General features: G+C 46.1%; 1 protein-coding gene across 1 annotated transcript in view; it reads left to right on the plus strand.

Annotated features, from left to right (window-relative positions):
• The window catches only part of LOC141273286 (C-type lectin domain family 2 member D-like), a 166,183-nt gene extending 150,495 nt beyond the window's left edge, over positions 1-15,688 (plus strand). The window contains exon 6 of the mRNA XM_073684910.1: positions 14,543-15,688. Coding sequence (XP_073541011.1) covers positions 14,543-14,663 — 121 coding nt within the window. The 3' untranslated portion in view covers positions 14,664-15,688. The remainder of the gene's footprint in view (positions 1-14,542) is intronic.
• Positions 15,689-20,973: the final 5,285 nt, after the last annotated feature.

Genomic DNA, 20,973 nt, shown 5'->3' on the forward strand with positions numbered 1-20,973 from the left:
TGAGAGGTAGAGACTACCAAGCCATGGTAGAACCCGTGTACTCAGACAGCAGGCCCACCATTTTGACAGCCAGGGGTGTGGTTGATGTCCGTCATGGGAGGGTGCCCGTTCGCATTCTCAACATTGGGGAGAGAGAGGTACACTTACCCAGGTACGTTACACTTGCCAAACTGTTTGTTGTCGAACACAAAGCTATCAGGGCCGTGGAACTCTTGCCTCCATCTCCTCAGGCGGAGGGTAATGGCTCCCAGAAACAAAAGGAGGACTGGTGCCAGAAACTCCATGTGGGTGCTGACTCCACTCCCATGCACCAAAAACAAGGAGTCTACCGGGTGGTACAGGAGTACGAGAGAGTCTTTAGTAAGCACCCGCTAGACTTCGGCAGAGTAAAGGGGATAGAACACCACATCCCCACAGGGAGCCACCCACCGATAAAAGAAAGACACAGACCTGTACCCCCTGCACATTATCAGAACGCAAAGGGCATGCTAAGAGAAATGAAAGAAGCTGGGGTCATTAGAGATAGCTGTAGCCCCTGGGCAGCCCCCTTGGTTCTGGTGAAAAAGAAGGACGGCACCATGAGAATGTGCGTGGACTATAGACAAATCAACCATGTCACCCACAAAGACGCATATCCGCTGCCTAGAATAGAGGAGTCTTTAGCCGCACTAAAATCAGCTAACTTCTTTTCTACTTTGGACCTTACTAGCGGGTACTGGCAGGTTCCTGTGGCAGAGGCTGACAAGGAGAAGACCGCCTTCACCACCCCGATGGGACTGAGTGAGTTCAACTGTATGCCCTTCGGGCTCTGCAACGCACCAGGGACCTTCCAGAGGCTGATGGAATGCTGTCTAGGGCACCGAAACTTCGAGACGGTCCTCCTTTACCTGGACGACGTGATCGTCTATTCGAAAACCTACGAGGACCATCTGAAGCACCTGGCCGAGGTGTTCGAAGCCCTGGCAGGCTATGGCCTGAAGGTGAAACCATCGAAGTGTCACCTGCTGAAACCAAAGGTCCAGTACCTAGGGCACGTGGTAAGCGCGGAAGGAGTGGCCCCCGACCCTGACAAGGTCACGGCAATCAAGAGCTGGCCAAGCCCCTCGAACATCAAAGAGGTGAGACAGTTTCTCGGATTGGTAGGCTACTACCGAAGGTTCATCCCCGGGTTCACTAGGATGGCAGCTCCTATGCAGGACCTCCTAATCGGACAGTCTAAGTCCAGAAGCCAAAAGCCGCCCTTCAAGTGGGATAAACCGGAAGAGGAGTCCTTCCGCCAGTTGAAAATGGCCCTCACGGGGGATGAGATCCTGGCCTACCCTGATTATGGTCAGCCTTTTATTCTCCACACGGACGCCAGTAATGTGGGACTGGGAGCAGTACTGTCCCAAAACCAACAGGGCAGAGAAAGGGTGATCGCGTACGCCAGCCGGAAGCTGAGGCCCACCGAGAGGAACCCGGAGAATTACAGCTCCTTCAAGCTAGAATTCTTGGCGGTGGTGTGGGCCGTGACAGAACGCTTCAAGCATTACCTGGCCTCCGCAAAGTTCACCGTGTACACGGACAACAACCCGTTGACACACCTGGACAATGCAAGACTGGGTGCCCTAGAACAGCGGTGGATGGCCCGTCTCTCCAACTATGACTTCGTGATCAAGTACCAGGCAGGCAAAACCAATGCCAACGCGGACGCCCTATCAAGAATGCCTCACTTACCTGAAGGTGACGAAGACCCAGAAGAGCTGGAGGAGGTAGAACTCCCTGCGTTTCACCGGTATGGAGCTGCTCAATACTCCCACTGCGTGAAGGAGGAGGATCTAACAACCGTGATGATCAATCCCCTACCTCACCACAGCTGGGCCGAGACCCAAGATAGTGACCCTGCCATCTGCCTGGTGAAAGATCTGCTGACCCAGGAAGACGCCCGCATGGATCCGGATGCCCCAGAGGAAGACAAGCAGCTATGGAAGGAGAAGAGCAAGCTGTTCCTCTACGAAGGCAAGTTGTGCAGAAGGATTGTCAACCACCGGACGCACGAGCTGACCTGGCAAGTCGTGGTCCCAAGGCGGGATGCAGCTATGGTCCTGGGGGCTTACCATGACAGAGCGGGGCACTTCGGTTGGAAGAAACTGGAGTTCCTGCTAAGAGGAAGGTTCTTTTGGGTCTGCATGAGAGGAGCTGTAGAAAAATGGTGCAGAGACTGTGGCCCTTGTCACCTAAGGAAGAAGGACCGTGCCAGCCAGAAGACACCCTTGAGGCCCATCGTCACCACGCAGCCTCTTGAGCTGGTAGCTCTGGACCATGTCAAATTGGCTCCCAGCCGGTCAGGATACATCTATGCCCTGACAATCGTGGACCACTATTCCCGTTTTCTAGTGGTGGTCCCGGTAAAAGACTTGACAGCCCAAACAGCGGCCAGCATCTTCCAACAATACTTCTGCCATCCACACGGGTATCCGGAACAGGTCCTGACAGACCAGGGTCCAGCGTTCGAGGCTGAAATCTTCCAAGAGTTCTGCAACCTCTATGGCTGTAAGAAGATTCGGACAACGCCTTACCACCCACAAACCAACGGGATGTGTGAGAAAATGAACAATATAGTCATTGATCTCCTGAAGACATTGCCCCTGGAGGAACGCAGCCTGTGGCCAGAAAAACAGCCGGATCTGATAGACTTATACAATCATATCCCGGTGAATGCTACAAACTGCACCCCGGCTTACCTGATGCGAGCCAGACCAGGTAAGCTGCCCGTAGACCTGGAGATGGGAGTCCTAACACCTGAGGACACCTCCCCAGATGCAGACTGGGATACGGAAAGGCAACTGCAGTACAAGAAGGTACAGGAGAGTGTGGAGAAGAGCCTGGCCCAGGTGAGAGAGAGGCAAGAAAAACTCTTCAACCAACACGCCCCTGCTGGTCCCCTAGAACCTGGTGAGCAAGTCCTAAAGCGAAAGAGAAGGCTTCACAAGTTGGACGACCAGTGGGAAAGGGAACCCTACACCGTACTGCAGTCTGATCACGACAACCCGAAGGTGTGCGTGATCACCAAGGACGTAGGAGAAACCACTAGTACCGTCTCCAGAGACCACCTCAAAAGGTGCCCCGAGCAACTCCGTAGTGCAGAAGAGGATCAGAGTGACCTTGAACCCGCAGAGGACAAGGAAGAAATGATCAGCACCGTTCTCGGAGAGTTCCCTCAGTCCTGGACTCGCATAAATGATGCCCTAGTTGTACCCGTCCTGCATTTCCTGCAACCGGCACAGCAACAACCAACACCAGAGCCGGAATGTGAAGAGGAGCAAGCAGTTCCAGAGGCAGAAGAGCCTGTACCAGCAGCCCAGGAGAGTCAACCCTCTGCTGACAGTGAGCCTGCCATGCCTGCGGTAAGCCAAAGGACCCGCAGTCAGCTGCCTGCCCTACCTGTACACCCAGCTGGTAGCTGTACCCCTAACACTAGTGGGGAAAGCCAGGTTGGTCCACCACCAAACAGTGGGTTAAGGAGGTCAACCAGGAGCACAAAGGGACAGATACCCGCTCGCTGGAAAATATAGAGTGTACTAAAATTGTAAATAACCCTGTTGCCAAATGTTGAAATGTTTGCCAAGTTACACGCATGTTTGGTAATTCTATGTTTCAGTTTCTTGCAGCTACCGTAAGGACTCAAAGGTTATGGACTTTTAATAACCGGGACCTTGTATGGACTGCGTTCGGAGCCTAACCCAAGAATGAACTAAGACTGTAAAGGACTTGGGGTAGGACAGACCCCCACCTGGTTAAGGCTCCCCGTTGTGTTGGTGATATGGACACCCGGTCACAGACCACACTGTGACCTTAAGAACTCAATCTGTGCGTCACTTTCCTGTTAATGTTAGATAGTCATGTATATTGTCTTTGTTTGCTGTTTAGTCCCGGAGTACTAAATTTCACTAGGGGGGAATGTGTCACCCTGGCCTGGATGCCACAAAATGTAATAAAGCTGTGTCTGAGAGCAAGGGGGAGGTTCTCTAGTCAGGGGAACATTAGCATGTAATGCCTCCTGTCTCAGGCCAGTAGGGGGAGCAGGCTGCCCCTATAAAAGCTGGTGCTGGGGGCAGGGTTAGAGAGAGATGGACGACCTGTCTCAGGATTCAGGTCCCAGAGCAGAGAGGGACAGTTGTATTGCACCTAAGAGGAAGTGTGGCAGGAGGAGAGCCACAAGCCAGAGACAAGATGCGAAGTGAGCCTGTCTTGGCAGATAACGGACTTAATTTACCAGACTTTGGTGTCTGAGGCTGGGAGGATTCCACATCCCCCAGCAGATAACCAGTCCGCAGGGGACTGTATATTCCTTGGCCTAAGAAGCCTGGAGGCCCTGCCACAACAGAAGGGACCAGCAAAGCCGTACAAGGCTGGGAGCAGAAAGGAACCCACGTCGCAGGCCATACAGGCGAGAATACACTGAGAGCTCGGAAACGTGGGCTGTTACCCTATAAGGAGGAGTTAGCCAGAAGGAGCACAGAAAGCACGGTAGGCCTACACCCTCACCCTGACCAGGGCCAATTTCCCCGTTGCTCTCAGACATCCAGGTCCCCTCCTAGCCGGGACTGTTTGTGGGTCAGTTTACCTGTTCTAGTAAAGACCCTGGACTGCAACCTGTTGTCTGCGTGCTCCTTGCTCCTCCAGCACTATCAGCATTGGGACTCTCACTACCATCACTCGCAACATCCATTATACTGCCCTGGGGCCGCACTCTTCCCGTGGGGAGTCACACTACCCTAGCTGCACACCTCATCAGCCCCAGCGGTCTGCATGCAGCGGCGGTTCCTAATAACCGCAATCCACGGGTGGCGTAGTCGGACATAATCATCAGCACATAACGGACTACCACTGGCCTGACCACCCTGAGCCACGGAACCGGGTTGCCACTACTACTCCCATCGTTCCCCTACTGCCCGGATCCGAGTGCCCCATGGCCCAGGGGGGCGAGTCAACATCACTGGACACTTTAAAAGGAGGCTGGTTCTTGGTATCATTGTTTCTCTTCAGTTAATCATGGTTATCTCTAAAGAAACACGTGCAGCCATCATTGCACTGCACAAAAATGGCCTAACAGGGAAGAGTATCGCAGCTACAAAGATTGCACCTCAGTCAACAATCTATCGCATCATCAAGAACTTCAAGGAGAGAGCTTCAATTGTTGTCAAAAAGGCTCCAGGGCACCCAAGAAAGACCAGCAAGCGCCAGGACCGTATCTTAAAACTGTTTCAGCTGCGGGATCGGACTACCAGCAGTGCCGAGCTTGCTCAGGAATGGCAGCAGGCTGGTGTGAGTGCTTCTGCACGCACTGTGAGGCGGAGACTCTTTGAGCAAGGGCTGGTTTCAAGGAGGGCAGCAAAGAAGCCACTTCTCTCCAGAAAAAACATCAGGGACCGACTGATATTCTGCAAAAGGTACAGGGAGTGGACTGCTGAGGACTGGGGCAAAGTCATTTTCTCTGATGCATCCCCTTTTCGATTGTTTTGGACATCTGGAAAACAGCTTATTCGGAGAAGAAGAGGTGAGCGCTACCACCAGTCTTGTCTCATGCCAACTGTAAAGCATCCTGAAACCATTCATGTGTGGGGTTGCTTCTCAGCCAAGGGAATCGGCTCACTCACAGTCTTGCCTAAAAACACAGCCATGAATAAAGAATGGTACCAGAATGTCCTCCAAGAGCAACTTCTCCCAACCGTCCAAGAGCAGTTTGGCGCCCAACAATGCCTGTTCCAGCATGATGGAGCACCTTGCCGTAAAGCAAAGGTGATAACTAAATGGCTCATGGAACAAAGCATAGAGATTTTGGGTCCATGGCCTGGAAACTCCCCAGATCTTAATCCCATTGAGAACTTGTGGTCAATCATCAAGAGACGGGTGGACAAAAACCAACAAATTCTGGCAAAATGCAAGCATTGATTATGCAAGAATGGACTGCTATCAGTCAGGATTTGGTCCAAAAGTTGATTGAGAGCATGCCAGGGAGAATTACAGAGGTCTTGAAGAAGAAGGGGCCACACTACAAATATTGACTTGCTGCATTAACTCATTCTAACTGTCAATATAACCTATTGGTACTCATAATATGATTGCAATTATATTTCTGTATGTGATATAAACATCAGACAAACACTAATAAAATCCAGAGGCCAGCAGATCATGTGAAAATATAATTTCGGTGTCATTCTCAAAACTTTTGGCCATGACTGTACTTAACAAAAAAGCGTGAAACAACTGAAAATATGTCTTATATTCTAGGTTCTTCAAAGTAGCCACCTTTTGCTTTGATGACTGCTTTGCACACTCTTGGCATTCTCTTGATGAGCTTAAAAAGGTAGTCACCAGAAATGGTTTTCACTTCACAGGTGTGCCCTGTCAGGTTTAATAAGTGGGATTTCTTGCCTTATAAATGGGGTTGGGACCATCGGTTGTGTTGTGCGAAGTCTGGTGAATACACAGCTGATAGTCCTACTGAATAGACTGTTAGAATTTGTATTATGGCAAGAAAAAAGCAGCTAAGTAAGAAAAACGAGTGGCCATCATTACTTTAAGAAATGAAGGTCAGTCAGTCCGAAAAATTGAGCAAACTTTGAAAGTGTCCCGAAGTGCAGTTGCAAAAACCATCAAGCGCTACAAAGAAACTGGCTCACATGAGGACCGGCCCAGGAAAGGAAGACCAAGAGTCACCTCTGCTTCTGAGGATAAGTTTATCCGAGTCACCAGCCTCAGAAATCGCAGGTTAACAGCAGCTCAGATTAGAGACCAGATCAATGCCACACAGAGTTCTAGCAGCAGACACATCTCTACAACAACTGTTAAGAGGAGACTTTGTGCAGCAGGCCTTCATGGTAAAATGGCTGCTAGGAAACCACTGCTAAGGACAGGCAACAAGCAGAAGAGACTTGTTTGGGCTAAAGAACACAAGGAATGAACCTTAGACCAGTGGAAATCTGTGCTTTGGTCTGATGAGTCCAAATTTGAGATCTTTGGTTCCAACCATCGTGTCTTTGTGCAACGCAGATAAGGTGAACGGATGGACTCTACATGCCTGGTTCCCACCGTGAAGCATGGAGGAGGAGGTGTGATGGTGTGGGGATGCTTTGCTGGTGACACTGTTGGGGATTTATTCAAAATTGAAGGCATACTGAACCAGCATGGCTACCACAGCATCTTGCAGCGGCATGCTATTCCATCCGGTTTGCGTTTAGTTGGACCATCATTTATTTTTCAACAAGACAATGACCCCAAACACACCTCCAGGCTGTGTAAGGGCTATTTGACCAAGAAGGAGAGTAATGGGGTGCTTTGCCAGATGACCTGGCCTCCACAGTCACCAGACCTGAACCCAATCGAGATGGTTTGGGGTGAGCTGGACCGCAGAGTGAAGGCAAAAGGGCCAACAAGTGCTAAACATCTCTGGGAACTCCTTCAGGATTGTTGGAAGACCATTTCCGGTGACTACCTCTTGAAGCTCATCAAGAGAATGCCAAGAGTGTGCAAAGCAGTCATCAAAGCAAAAGGTGGCTACTTTGAAGAACCTAGAATATAAGACATATTTTCAGTTGTTTCACACTTTTTTGTTAAGTATATAATTCCACATGTGATAATTCATAGTTTTGATGCCTTCAGTGTGAACGTACAATTTTTATAGTCATGAAAATACAGGAAAATCTTTAAATGAGAAGGTATGTCCAAACTTTTGGTCTGTACTGTATATATCTATATATAGTAGAAGGCTTTTTGGCTTCTACTACACTTATACTGACATAGCAGAACTCAGTCAGTGCTCAGAGCACAGCAGCGTGATGGTTACACTGCTCTGCTCTGAACGGTGCGGTGGCAGCGGCAATGAGTGGTGGTCAGCAGCCTGCCATTGTACTACTGTGAGGTCAGGCTAACGAGCTGTTCTCACCACTAGAAGAAGTCACTTATGCAGTCCTGGTCAGAGCAGCGCTGCAGCAGTGACTTCTCCATAGGTGAGAACTAGTGATGAGCGAGCATGCTCTGTATTATGTTTCAGTCACTCCCGTGTCCGTGATTTGCGACTGTTTGACAGTTTTAATACATGTGAGGAATGCCTAAGAAACAGGCATTCCTCACATATATTAACACTGTCAAACATTCGCAAATCATGCGCATGGGAGTGACTGAAACATAAGACAGAGCACGCTGAAGATACTCGGTGAAAGCCCGAGTATGCTCGTAAATCTCGAGTAACAAGCATGCTCACTTATAACTAGTGAGAACAGCTCGGTAGCCTGAATTGTCAGTAGTACAATGTCAGGCAGGCTGCTGACCACCACTCATTCGTGTTGAACACGGAGCAGTGACAGAGGGAAAGTGTAGCTCAGAACATCGCTCTGGACTAAACCAATATGACACCTGACTCCTTCCACAGCTGTGAACTGGAGTGCCCATGGACACCGACCACAGACTCCTATGCCCAGGGGCTGCTATATTTGCGATGTGCAAGTTTCATGCTCATACACTAACACACAAGCTTCCAGCGGCTGCAGAAAAATTAATAAATAGTGATGAGCGAACACGCTCGCCACTGCTCCGTACTCACCTGAGCATCACTGTGGTCGACGAGCTAGGCGAGTATTTCCGGGTTGCTCGGACGGGAACTCGAATCCCCTCCCTGCATATTTGGCGCTCTTTAGAGAGCCAATAAACATGCAGGGATTGCTTGCCACACACTGTAATGCCGTAGCCATGTTAGTTGTGGGCATTACAGTGATTGGCTAGCCGATCTGCTCGTCACAGTCTACCCCGGAACCAGGCAGAATAGGGAGTGTTGCTGCTGTGTGAGGGAGAGATTTGCTTGTTTATAGATAGTAAAAGTATTCCATAAGATATATATCCATCTAAACTAACAGTCCTTTTGAGGACTAATCCAGCTGCTAGGCAGGAGTTAGGCAGGCAGGCAGTGCATGTGGAAGACTGCAGTGCATATAGTAAAAACGGGTCCATTGAACGTCCTGTCTGCTGCTGCTGTAAAAGTTTCAGATATTTGTAGACGTAGCCCCAGATATCAGAGGCCAGGGCAATTTTTTTTTATCTTAATCCTGGTTATTTGCTTAAAAAGCAATCCAGAGTGCAGCATTTGCTTGCTAGCACTACAGAATATAGCCAGATCTGTTCCATATTTGAGCGATAAAAATCCAGAAATTTGAACTGAACGTTTAAAATATTGGCTTCCTTTTACATTCTGTTGCAGTGATTCGGTCAAGATATTCCTACTAGGTGTTTGTGAAGAATAGCATCAGAGAATTACAGGCCTGCTATTTAAAACCGTGGTTCTCTGTCAGATATATCACCTATAAGAGTGTTCCAAAATCAGCCATTTCTTCCATTTTCATTTTGATGCAGTGTTTTGGTCAAGCTATTCACACTAGGTGTCTGTGAAGAATAGTATCAGGGAATTACAGGCCTGCTATTTAAAAGCGTGGTTCTCTGTCAAACGTAACACATATCACTACGTTCCAAAATCAGTCATTTCTCGTGAACGTGGAAAATATTGTCGTTCATTTAAAATGGGCAAGGTACGTGACAGGAGACGAGGAAATGGACGTGGTCGTGATGGTGCATGCAGAGGCCGAGGACGTGGCTATAGGCAAGCTGAAATTGTGCCACAACAAAGACCCACGTCTTGTCGCTCGACCTTCCTGTCCCAATTACTAGGGGACCACAGCACAACATTATTGAACCGGAGCAGTGTCAAAAGGTTTTTGGCTGGATAGCAGATAATGCTTCCAGTCACTTTGACACCACCACCAGCACCCTGTCTGTTGGCACCACCACCACCCTGTCTTCCACACGGTCAAGTGTCAGTAATCGTGAATGTGGACCGCATATTCCTCACCCTGAACCTCCTTCCTCCCACCATGCCGAGTGCCCGGAGACAACTGATCCCACACTTGGACACTCCGAAGAGCTGTTCAGTTTTCCATTTGTAGATTCGGGCCTCTTGCCTGACCAGCTTCAAGTGAGTCAAGAGGAGAACGCATGTAGCGATGCCCAAATATTGGATCAGCCATGGTCACACGAAGGCAACATTGGGAAAGTGCAATTACTGCAGGTGGATGATGATGATGAGACACAATTGCCAGAAAGTCAGGAGGAGGACCAAGGTGCGGAAATGGAAGACGAGGTGGTGGATGATATAGTAACTGACCCAATCTGGCAGGGGGACAAAGAGAGCGAGGACAGCAGCACACAGGGGGAGGGAGGCATAGCACCACGACAGGCAGGAAGAAGCAGTGTGGTGGCCGCAGACACAAGGCGGGAAAGCGTTCCTCGTAACGCCAACACGACGGAAGTTGCCAGTACAACTGTTAGGTCTTCCCGAGTCTGGTTATTTTTTAAAGACTATGCAGATAACCCCAAAAAGGCCATTTGCACCACCTGCCAGGCACCATCAGCAGGGGTAGCAAAACTACCAGCTTGACCACCACCAGCAGGCACATGGCAGCAAAGCACCCGACTAAGTGGGCTGAAACCCAGGGTCCAGCAAAAGTGTCTGCGGGTGACACCACTGCACCTTCCGCCAATCTCCTGCCCATGGTGCATGCCAAGATGCCTCCTGCCCTGCACCTGTCATTGCATACTCTCAACTAGCACCTTCAGCAAGCACGTCCTTGTCCCAGCGCAGCGTTCAGTTGTCCCTACCCCAGTCCTTGGAACGCAAGCGCAGATACGCAGCCAACGCCCCACAGGCCACACTATTAAATTCTCCCATTTCGCGAATGCTTGCACTCGAAATGTTGCCTTTTAGGCTTGTGGAGATGGAAGCATTCCGCAACCTGATGGCAGCGGCTGCCCCTCGGTACTCGGTCCCCAGCCGCCACTATTTCTCCCGGTGTGCCATCCCAACATTACACAAGCACGTTTCCCACAAAATTAGCCATGCCCTCAACAACGCAGTTACTGGAAAAGTCCACCTAACCATGGACGCGTGGAAAAGTGCTTGTGGGCAGGGACAGTGCATCTCGCTGATGGCACACTGGGTTAACATAGTGGAAGCCAGGACCCAGTTGGACCTTGGGACGGAACACGTCGTCCCGACGCTGAGGATTGCGGGCCTTGGGTCAATCAGGGTTGATCCCACATTCTACAGCTCCTGCACCACCTCCTCCTAAGCCTCCTCCTCCTCCTCTTCAGCCTCCATCTCCGAAATGACCACATCAGTCACAAGCTGGAAGCACTGCAGCACCGCCTTGGCCAAGCGGCAACAGCCTGTGCTGAAGCTAATATGCTTAGGTTACAAACCACACAACGCTGAAAAGTTGTGGACACCGCTGAACCTACAGCCAGGCATGGTCGTGTGTGACAATGGCCGGAACCTGGTGGCGGCTCTGAGGCGAGGTGAGCTCACACACGTACCATGCCTGGCCCATGTGGTTAACCTCGTGGTTCAGCGGTTTCTCAAAACCTACCCAGATCTGCTTGTCAAAGTACAGCGCATGTGTGCCCATTTTAGAAAGTCAACTACAGCTTCCACCGCCCTTGCTATGCTTCAGCAGCGTTTGCAGCTTCCAGCTCACCGACTAATCTGAGATGCCCTCATGCGTTGGAACTCTACAATTAAGATGTTGAGAAGGATTTGTGAGCAGAAGAGGGCAGTTGTTGACTACCAGCATCAGCAAGGCGGTCGGTATTTAGGTCAGACTCCACACATAAGACCTCAGGAGTGGGCATGGATGTCAGACATCTGTACCATCCTCCAAAACTTTGAGGACTCCACCAAGATGGTGAGCTGCGATGATGCCATAATTATCATCACCATCCCGCTTCTCTGTCTTCTGAAACGCTCTCTGCTCACAATTAAAGAGGATGCATTGCAGGCAGAGTACGATGAGATGGAGCAAGGAACCATACAGGGTGATTCCACACAGCTCAGCCTCATCTCATCTCAACGTGGATTGGGTGACAATGAGGAAGAGGAGGAGGAGGAAGAACAGGAGCTAGTTTCCTGCGCTATAGTTGTTATTACTGTCATATCGTCTGTACAGTGTGGATGGCCTAAGGACAGGGATGAGGAGGAGAAAGATGAGGAGGAGAGCATGGTCAGTCGTCCTCTTGGTGAGGACACGGAAGTCTTGCCTCTTTGCAGTCTGGCACGCATGGCTGAGTGTATGTTATGCTGCCTTTCCCGTGACCCTCGCGTTGTCCATATTTTGGTTGACAGTCATTACTGGTTGGTGACACTTGTAGACCCACGGTACGAGAACTTTCTGTCTCTTATTCCCACGCTGGACAGGCCTCATAAAATGGGGCAGTGCCCGAATGCCCTTGTTGCGGAATTATTAAAAAAATTCCCATCTGAAAACGCTGGCAGGAGATGTCACGGTTCATTGGACAACCAAGGCGTACAGACGAGAGAGACACAAATCCAGCAGAGGCAAGGGAACACTGTCCAAGTTCTGGAACAGTTTTCCCAGACCCTCCCATATCACAGGCCCTGAGGCGCAGGGTACTTTTACAAGTAGGGAAAAGTTTTGGAAGATGGCGAGGGAGTACCTTGGCGACTGTACCAACATCCTTCTTGATTCCTCTGTGCCTTATAATTATTGGGTATCCAAGCTGGACATGTGGAATGAACTGACTCGCTAAGCCTTGGAGGTCCTGGCCTGCCCTGCTGCTAGCGTTTTATCAGAGCGGGTTTTTAGTGCCGCCGGAAGAATTATAACCAATAGGCGTATCCGCCTGTCAACTGAAAATGCTGACAGGCTGACTCTTATAAAAATGAACAAGGGCTGGATTGGGCCAGACTTCTCAATACCACTGGATGATAGCAGCGTAACAAACTCAAATACAGTGTCTTTTTTTGGGAGGTCTAATTCTATTCCCATGCACCTCTGTCTTCACACCCAGACATGGGTATACGCTTCCTGATTTTGTCTATTTGCGCTTGTCCTCCTCCTTCTCCTCATCCTCCACCACCATATCTACCATATCACCATATCTACATCTCTTGCAAGGGGCATTTTCGTTCCTCCAAATTTTTGCCAGCCGTTGCATTCACTGCATAGGCAAACAGTATGGGAGACCCACTTCCTAATAATGGGAGCATTATTTTCAGGAGGCCCTCTGACCTCTTCGTCTTCTGCAAGGGGCATTGGAGTTCTTCCAAATTTTTGGCAGCTGTTGTACTCACTGCATACCCTGCAACTGTATAGCAGACCCTCTTCTTTCTAATGGGAACATGCCGATACTGTGGCCCAGCTCTAGGTGTCTTTAAATTGTTAGTGGGGTTTTTGCGAAATTTTGGCAGCCGTTGTACTCACTGCATACCCTGCAACTGTATAGCAGACCCTCTTCTTTCTACTTGGAACATGCCATTACTGTGGCCCAGCTCTAAGTGTTTTTAAATTGTTAGTGGGGTTTTTCTCAATTTTTGACAGCCCTTACAGTTACAGCATGGGCATTACCATTATAGGAGACCCGCTCCTTTATAATAGGAACATTTTTTGTTACTGATACCCTCCTCTGTGTCTCTTCAAAGGGGTATGTGGTTGCATCAAAATTTTTGGCAGCCCTTGCAGTCACTGCATAGGCAATAACAGTATAGGAGACCCACTTGTTAATAATGGGAACAACAAAGCATAGCCGGCTGATAGCTCTCTAACAATAGCGAGAACGACTGCTGGCCCTTTAAGAATAGTAAGGACCGCCTGATGGCCCTATAAAAATAGGTTTTGTGACTTTCAGAGTCCCTCCATCATAAATGACATAGGATGTGTCTGATGATGTGTCACACACCACATGGCCAGATGAGGTTGTAAAATTTTAAAATGACATTTCCCAGTGAATGCATTTGTCACTGTTGAAAGCAATACAAAAGTGCAAAAATGCATCAAAAACGCTATGTGTGAACATAGCCCAAGGTGTGGAGGAGCATTTTTGTTTTTGGTTATTTATTTTGCCTTATATACAAGTCATTACCCTGGAAAGGATGTTCCTTAACATATTTCCCAGGAAAATCCGTTTTTGTTTTTGTATGTTTTATTGTGAGTCCGTAAAAGTGGTGTAATACTCTGACAACATTGATGACAGCAGTGACCTGGGAGTCAGAGATGCTTCCAGGAGTCTTCCCCAAGCAGTTTCCATGCTATTTGAGCACTGTTCCCATCGATTTGGGCAATTTTAGGATCTCAGCAGACCGCCGGGGAGAGCCGCCTGAAAAATGCTCGAGTTTCCCATAGACTTACATTGGGCTCGTTACTTGGACCGAGCACCCGAGTATTCCAATTTGATCGACTCGAACAACGAGTACTCGAGCAATTTAGTGCTCGCTCATCACTATTAATAAATAATAAAATTTGAAAACACAACATTTAATTTTGTATTAAAAATAATAGGTTATATCAATTATCAAATATATTTCTTGTATACAAATAAAAACAACAAAAATGTGAGCGAGGCCTTAACAGCCGTTTATAATAATGCCAATGAGTTTGCATTTGGGTAGTAAATGATAAAAGCTGATGTGATGATTTTCTAAATAAAATGTTTTGTTTTCCAGATTCGGAATCACAAGATTTGCAGAGCATACTGGAGAAATTGAATATGTCTTTTTGAATCATAAAGATGTAAAGAGTCAAGAAGGAATTTATGAATATAAATGGATATGTAACCATCAATAACCACTATATGTTTTATAAAAATTAACTTATCTTGTAGTCCTTGGTGTATAATAAGGGGTAATAATTATATATTATTACATGAGCTGTACTTTTCTGTATATAACTGCTTGAATCTAGAAAATACAATTTCTTTTTCTTTTTTTTCTCCTAACATCCTCAATAATCCGAACCTCCTACTCCTGTCTCCAAGACTTCTCGCGTGCTGCGCCACTTCTTTGGAATGCACTACCCAGGAAATTTGATTAGTTCCCAATACTCACAGTTTTAAGCGTAAACTAAAAACACACTACTTTAGACTGGCCTATCTCCTCACCTCACTTATCTAACTGTCCCTGTTTTTCCCATACAAAATTTTCTTCAAAATCAGGACCCTTGTTTCATCTATTCACACCCTCCATGCACTTGATAGCCCTCTGTGTCTGTACTGTACACATATTGGTTGGTGACCGGTTCATTTAGCATTAAGTGATTACCCTATTTATTACCATATATTGATGGCTGGATCGTGCAATACAAGCAATTGTTGCCATACACCTTTCGTGTCTCCCTATTTCCTCATAGATTGTAAGCTTGCGAGCAGGGCCCTCTCTCCTCCTGGTATCTGTTGATTTATGTGATTATTGTTATTCTGTAATGTTTTTCATTGTCTGTACAAAATGTAAAGTGCTGCAAAATATGAAAGAACATTTTTTATTATTTGTGTAGGTTATATGCCAAATATTTTTAAAGGCAAAAAAACAAAATTATATATATATATATATATATATATATATATATAAAAATATAAAAAAATCCCAGTTTTAATAATAAAAAAATTGTATAAATGTAAAAAAAAAATACATATTTGCCACGTTCATAACAACCTGTGCTATAAAACTATTTTATTATTTATAAATTTTAACCCCTTAGTGACGGAGCCAATTTTAATCTTAATGACCAGGCCAATTTTTTTAAATCTCACCAGTGTTACTTTATGAGGTAATAACTACTGTTTAACGAATTTGTTTGGCATTTCAAATTCGTGTTCGGGGTTCCGGCATGTTTGCGCCAAAAAATCGGCTTCGCCCACAAACATCCCTGATGTTATCTGCATGACAGCATGGCAAATCAGGGATGTTTGTGGGCGGAGCCGATTTTTTGGTGCGAACAAGCCGGAGCCCCGAACACGAGCACGAATTTGATATGCCGAACAAATTCGCTCAACACTAGTAATAACTTTGGAACTCTTCTAATTCTAAGAATGTTTTTTTGTGACAAATTGTATTTTATGTTAATGTTAAATTTAGGTTGATATGTTTTGCATTTATTTGAAAAAATACTGGAATTTTGGTGAAATTTTTTTAGAAAAATGTACAAATTTTCAAACTTTCGATTTTCATATCCCTAAACCCGTTAGACATGCTCTACAAAATAATTAATACATAACATTTCCCATATGTCCACTTTACACTGCATCACTTTTCAAACATTATTTCATTTTATTAGGATGTTAGAGGGATTAAAACTTTAGCAGCAATTTCTCATTTTTTCAAGAAATTTGCAAAACCTGTTTCTTTAGGGACCTATTCAGCTTTAAATGGACTTACAGTTGAGCTCAAAAGTTTACATACCCCGGCAGTATTTTTGCTTTCTTGGCCTTGTTTCAGAGAATATGAATGATAACAAAAATACCTTTTCTCCACTCATGGTTATTGGATGGGTGAAGCCATGTTTTGTCGAACTACTGTGTTTTCTCTTTTTAAATCATAATGACAACCAAAAACATCCAAATGACCCTGATCAGAAGTTCGCATACCCTGGTGATTTTGGCCTGATAACATGCACAGAATTTGACACAAATGGGTTTGAATGGCTACTAAAGGTAACATCCTCACCTGTGACCTGTTTACTTGTAGTCAGTGTGTGCTCATAAAAGCTGAGTGACTTTCTGGGATCCAGACAGACTCTTGAATCTTTCATCCAGCCACTGACATTTCTAGATTGTGAGTCATGGGGAAAGCAAAAGAATTGTCAAACAGATCTACGGGAAAAGGTGGTTAAACGGTATAAAACAGGAAAGGGATACGAAAAGAAATCCAAGAAATTGATAATGTCAGTCAGCAGCGTTCAAACTGTGATTAACAAATGGAAAATCAGGAGCTCTGTAAAAATGAAACCACGGTCAGGTAGACCAACAAAAATTTCAGCCACAACTGCCAGGAAAATTGTTCTGGATGCAAAGAAAAACCCACAAATAACATCAGCTGAAATAGAGGACTCTCTGAAAACTAGCGGTGTGGCTGTTTCAAGATGCACAATAAGGAGGCACTTGAAGAAAAATGGGCTGCATGGTCGAGTCACCAGAAGAAATCAATTACTGCACAATGTATCTCACCTACAATGTGCCAAACAGCACAGAGACAAGCACAAAGACAAGCCTCAAAACTTCTGGAACAAGGTAATTTGTAGTGAGGAGACCAAAAATTAATTTTTTGGCCACAACCATAAACATTACATTTGGAGAGAGGTCCACAAGACATATGATGAAAAGAACACCATTCCTAGTGTAAAGCACGGAGGTGGATCGCTGATGTTTATAAGGATGTGTAAGCTACAAAGGCAAACTTGGTAAAAGTTGAAGGAAAGATGAATGCAGCACGTTATCAGCAAATACTGGAGGCAAAGTTTCCACTCATCAGCCCGGAAGCTGCGCATGGGACGTACTTGGATGTTCCAGCATGACAAGGATCCAAAACACAGGCCAAGTCGACCTGTCTTTGGCTATAGCAGAACAAAGTGAAGGGTCTGGAGTGGCCATCTCAGTCTCCTGACCTCAATATCATTGAGCCACTCTGGGGAGATCTCAAGCACGCAGTTCATGCTAGACAGCCCGGGAATTTACAGGAACTGGAGGCTTTTTGCCAAGAAGAATGGGCAGCTTTACTATCTGAAAAAATAAAGAACCTCATCCACAACTACCACAAAAGACTTCAAGCTGTCATTGATGTTAGAGGGGCAATGCACGGTATTAACCCCTTTAAAGCCCAAGACGTACTAATACGTATCTGTGCCCTGGGACTTAAGAGCCTGATATGTATTAGTACATCATATCTTTAATGAGGTAATGCGACCGAAGTCGCGGTGATCGCATTAGATTTCCGGTGCCATCTTACCTCTGGGTAGATGGCGCCGTCATCCCGGGGGTGTCGTCGCCCCCCCGCACCAGCGATTGCTGTGATTGGCTGTTCAAATCTGAACAGCCAATCACAGCATTTCTCACTTTCCGGCAATGTGATTGCCGGAAACAGTGATCTGCAGCCTAGGATCGGTGCTCCTGTTGCTAGGACACCCCAGCCCTGGACCCAAAGCGCTAAGATCGGTTCGATCGCCGATCACATCGATCTCACCGATCGCAGGGCGACCGCGCGGTGACTGGGCGGTCATGGGGCAGTGACCGGCTTGTGACCTGCCTGTCACCGCCCCATGACCCCCTGTAATGTGATCCAAACCCTCAGACTTCTGTGATTGGAGCGATCGATGACATCGATCGCTCCATTCAGAGTACCTGAATACAGGTGACCGGGCGGTGACAGGGAGGTGTCACCTCCCTGTGACCCCCTGTGGTGCGTGCTCTGCCCCAGCCATGTCTGATTGGTGACATTGATCGCACCACTCAGATGACTGGGGCACAGCATGCACCACAGGGGGTCACAGGGAGGTGAAAGAATTTGGCATGACGCCCGCAGACCGTTCCATCAAAGTCTGCATTCAAAAGCGTCACTCCTTCCCTTCCGAGCCCTGACATGCGCCCAAACAGTAGTTTTCTCCAACATATGGTGTATCAGCGTACTCAGGAGAAATTGCACAACAACTTATGGGGTGTAATTTCTCCTGGTACCCTTGTGAAAATATATTTTTTTGCATTTTTGTGGAAAAAAATGTTTTTTTTTTTATTTTCACAAGTCAACATTATAATTTTCTGTGAAGCTTCTGGGGGTTCAATGGGGGTCTAGTTTCCAAAAAGCGGGCACTTACTGGGGACACTGTTTAGGCACATGAGGGGCTCTGAGAACGTGACATGACGCCCGCAGACCGTTCCATCAAAGTCTGCATTCAAAAGCGTCACTCCTTCCCTTCCGAGCCCTGACATGCTCCCAAACAGTGGTTTTATCCAACACATGGGGTATCTGCGTACTCAGGAGAAATTGCACAACAACTTTTGAAGTCCAATTTCTCCTAGTACTCTCGTGAAAATAAAAATATTGCGGCTAAATGATCATTTTTGTGGAAAATAAATGATTTTTTTTTTTCACGACTCTACGTCATAAACCTTTGCAAAACACTTGGGGTTCAAAGTGCTCACCACACATCTAAATAAGTTCCCTAAGGGGTCTAGTTTCCAAAATGGGGTCACTTGTTGGGGGTTTCCTCTGTTTAGGCACATCAGGGGTTCTCCAAACGCTACATGGGGTCCACTGTCAATTCCAGCGTGTTTTGCATTGAAAACGTCAAATGGCGCTCCTTCCCTTCCGTGCCCTGCCGTGCACCCAAACAATGGCTTGCCCCCACATATGAGGTATCGGCGTACTCAGTAGAAATTTCACAACAACTTTTGGAGTCAAATTTTTCCTGGTACCCTCGTGAAAATAAAAATATTGCGGCTAAAAGATCATTTTTGTGGAAAAAAATTATTTTGGCTCTACGTCATAAACTTTTGCAAAACACTTGGGGGTTCAAAGTGCTCACCACACATCTAAATAAGTTCCTTAAGGGGTCTAGTTTCCAAAATGTGGTCACTTGTGGGGGGTTTCCTCTGTTTAGGCACATCAGGGGCTCTCCAAATGCGACATGGGGTCCACTGTCAATTCCAGCGAGTTTTACATTGAAAACGTCAATTGGCGCTCCTTCTCTTACGAGCCCTGCTGTGTGCCCAAACAATGGCTTTCCCCCAGATATGAGATATTGGCATACTCAGTAGAAATTGCACAAGAACTTTTGGGGTCCAATTTCTCCTGGTACCCTTGTGAAAATTAAAAAATTGGGGTCTAAAATAAAATTTTAGTGAAAAAAAGTTAAATGTTCCTTTTTCATTTCACTTTTAATTAATTGGTGTGAAGCACGTGAAGGGTTAATAAAGTTCTTGAATGTGGTTTTGAGCACCTTGAGGGGTGCAGTTTTTAGAATGGTGTCACTTTTGGGTATTTTCTGTCATAAAGACCCCTCAAAGTGACTTCAAATGTGATGTGGTCCCTAAAAAAAATGGTTTTGTAAATTTTGTTGTAAAAATGAGAAATCGCTGGTCAACTTTTAACCCTTATAGCTCCCTAATAAAAAAAAATTTGGTTCCAAAATTGTGCTGATGTAAAGTAGACATGTGGGAAACGTTATTTATTAACTATTTTGTGTGACATCTCTCTGATTTAAGGGCATAAAAATTCAAAGTTTGAAAATTGCAATATTTTCGCCAAATTTCCGTTTTTTTATAAATAAACGCAAGTGATATCAAAGAAATTATACCACAATCATGAAGTACAATATGTCATGAAAAAACATTCTCAGAATCAGGGGGATCCGTTGAAGCGTTCCAGAGTAATTACCTCATAAAGTTACAGTGGTCAGAATTGCAAAAATTGGCCTGGTCATTAACGTGCAAACCACCTTGGGTGGTAAAGGGGTTAAGAACTGGGGTATAGGAACTATTGATCAGGGTCATTTGGATGTTTTTGGTTGTCATTATGATTTAAAAAGAGAAAACACAGTAGTTTGACAATAAATGGCTTCACCCAACCAATAAGCATGAATGGAGAAAAAGTTTTTTTGTTATCATTCATATTCTCTGAAACAAGGCCAAGAAAGCAAAAATTCTGTAAACTTTTGAGCACAACTGTATATCTTGGAAACTTCCCAAAAGTGATATAATTTTTAAAAAAATGCATCTCTCAAATACTTCAAAACTTCTGTAAGGAAATTTTTTCACCCTTCAGGTGCTACACAGGAATTAAGCGGAAAAAAATAATAAAAAACTACCTAAAAAAATTTAGCATTTGCCCAAATTTTTTCACCTTTACCATGGATAACATGACAAAATGGACATCAAAATTTGTTACCCAGCTTCTTATGAGCATGCTGATTAGAGATGAGTGAATGTTTTGATGTTCAGGTTACATTTGCCGAATCTGCAATATTAGCAGAACATTACCGAACGCCATAGGATACAATGGGGGGCAGAAAAATGCATATACGACACCTTCAAACAGGCCCAAAAGCTTCCAAAACACATCAAATTAGGGGTAGATACATGGAAAGTGCCATCAATTGATCCGGAGCTCAG

This window comes from Phyllobates terribilis, unplaced genomic scaffold, assembly GCF_046119375.1.
Source record: "Phyllobates terribilis strain yellow unplaced genomic scaffold, ASM4611937v1 Scaffold_5__5_contigs__length_657084704, whole genome shotgun sequence".
NCBI lineage: Eukaryota > Metazoa > Chordata > Amphibia > Anura > Dendrobatidae > Phyllobates > Phyllobates terribilis.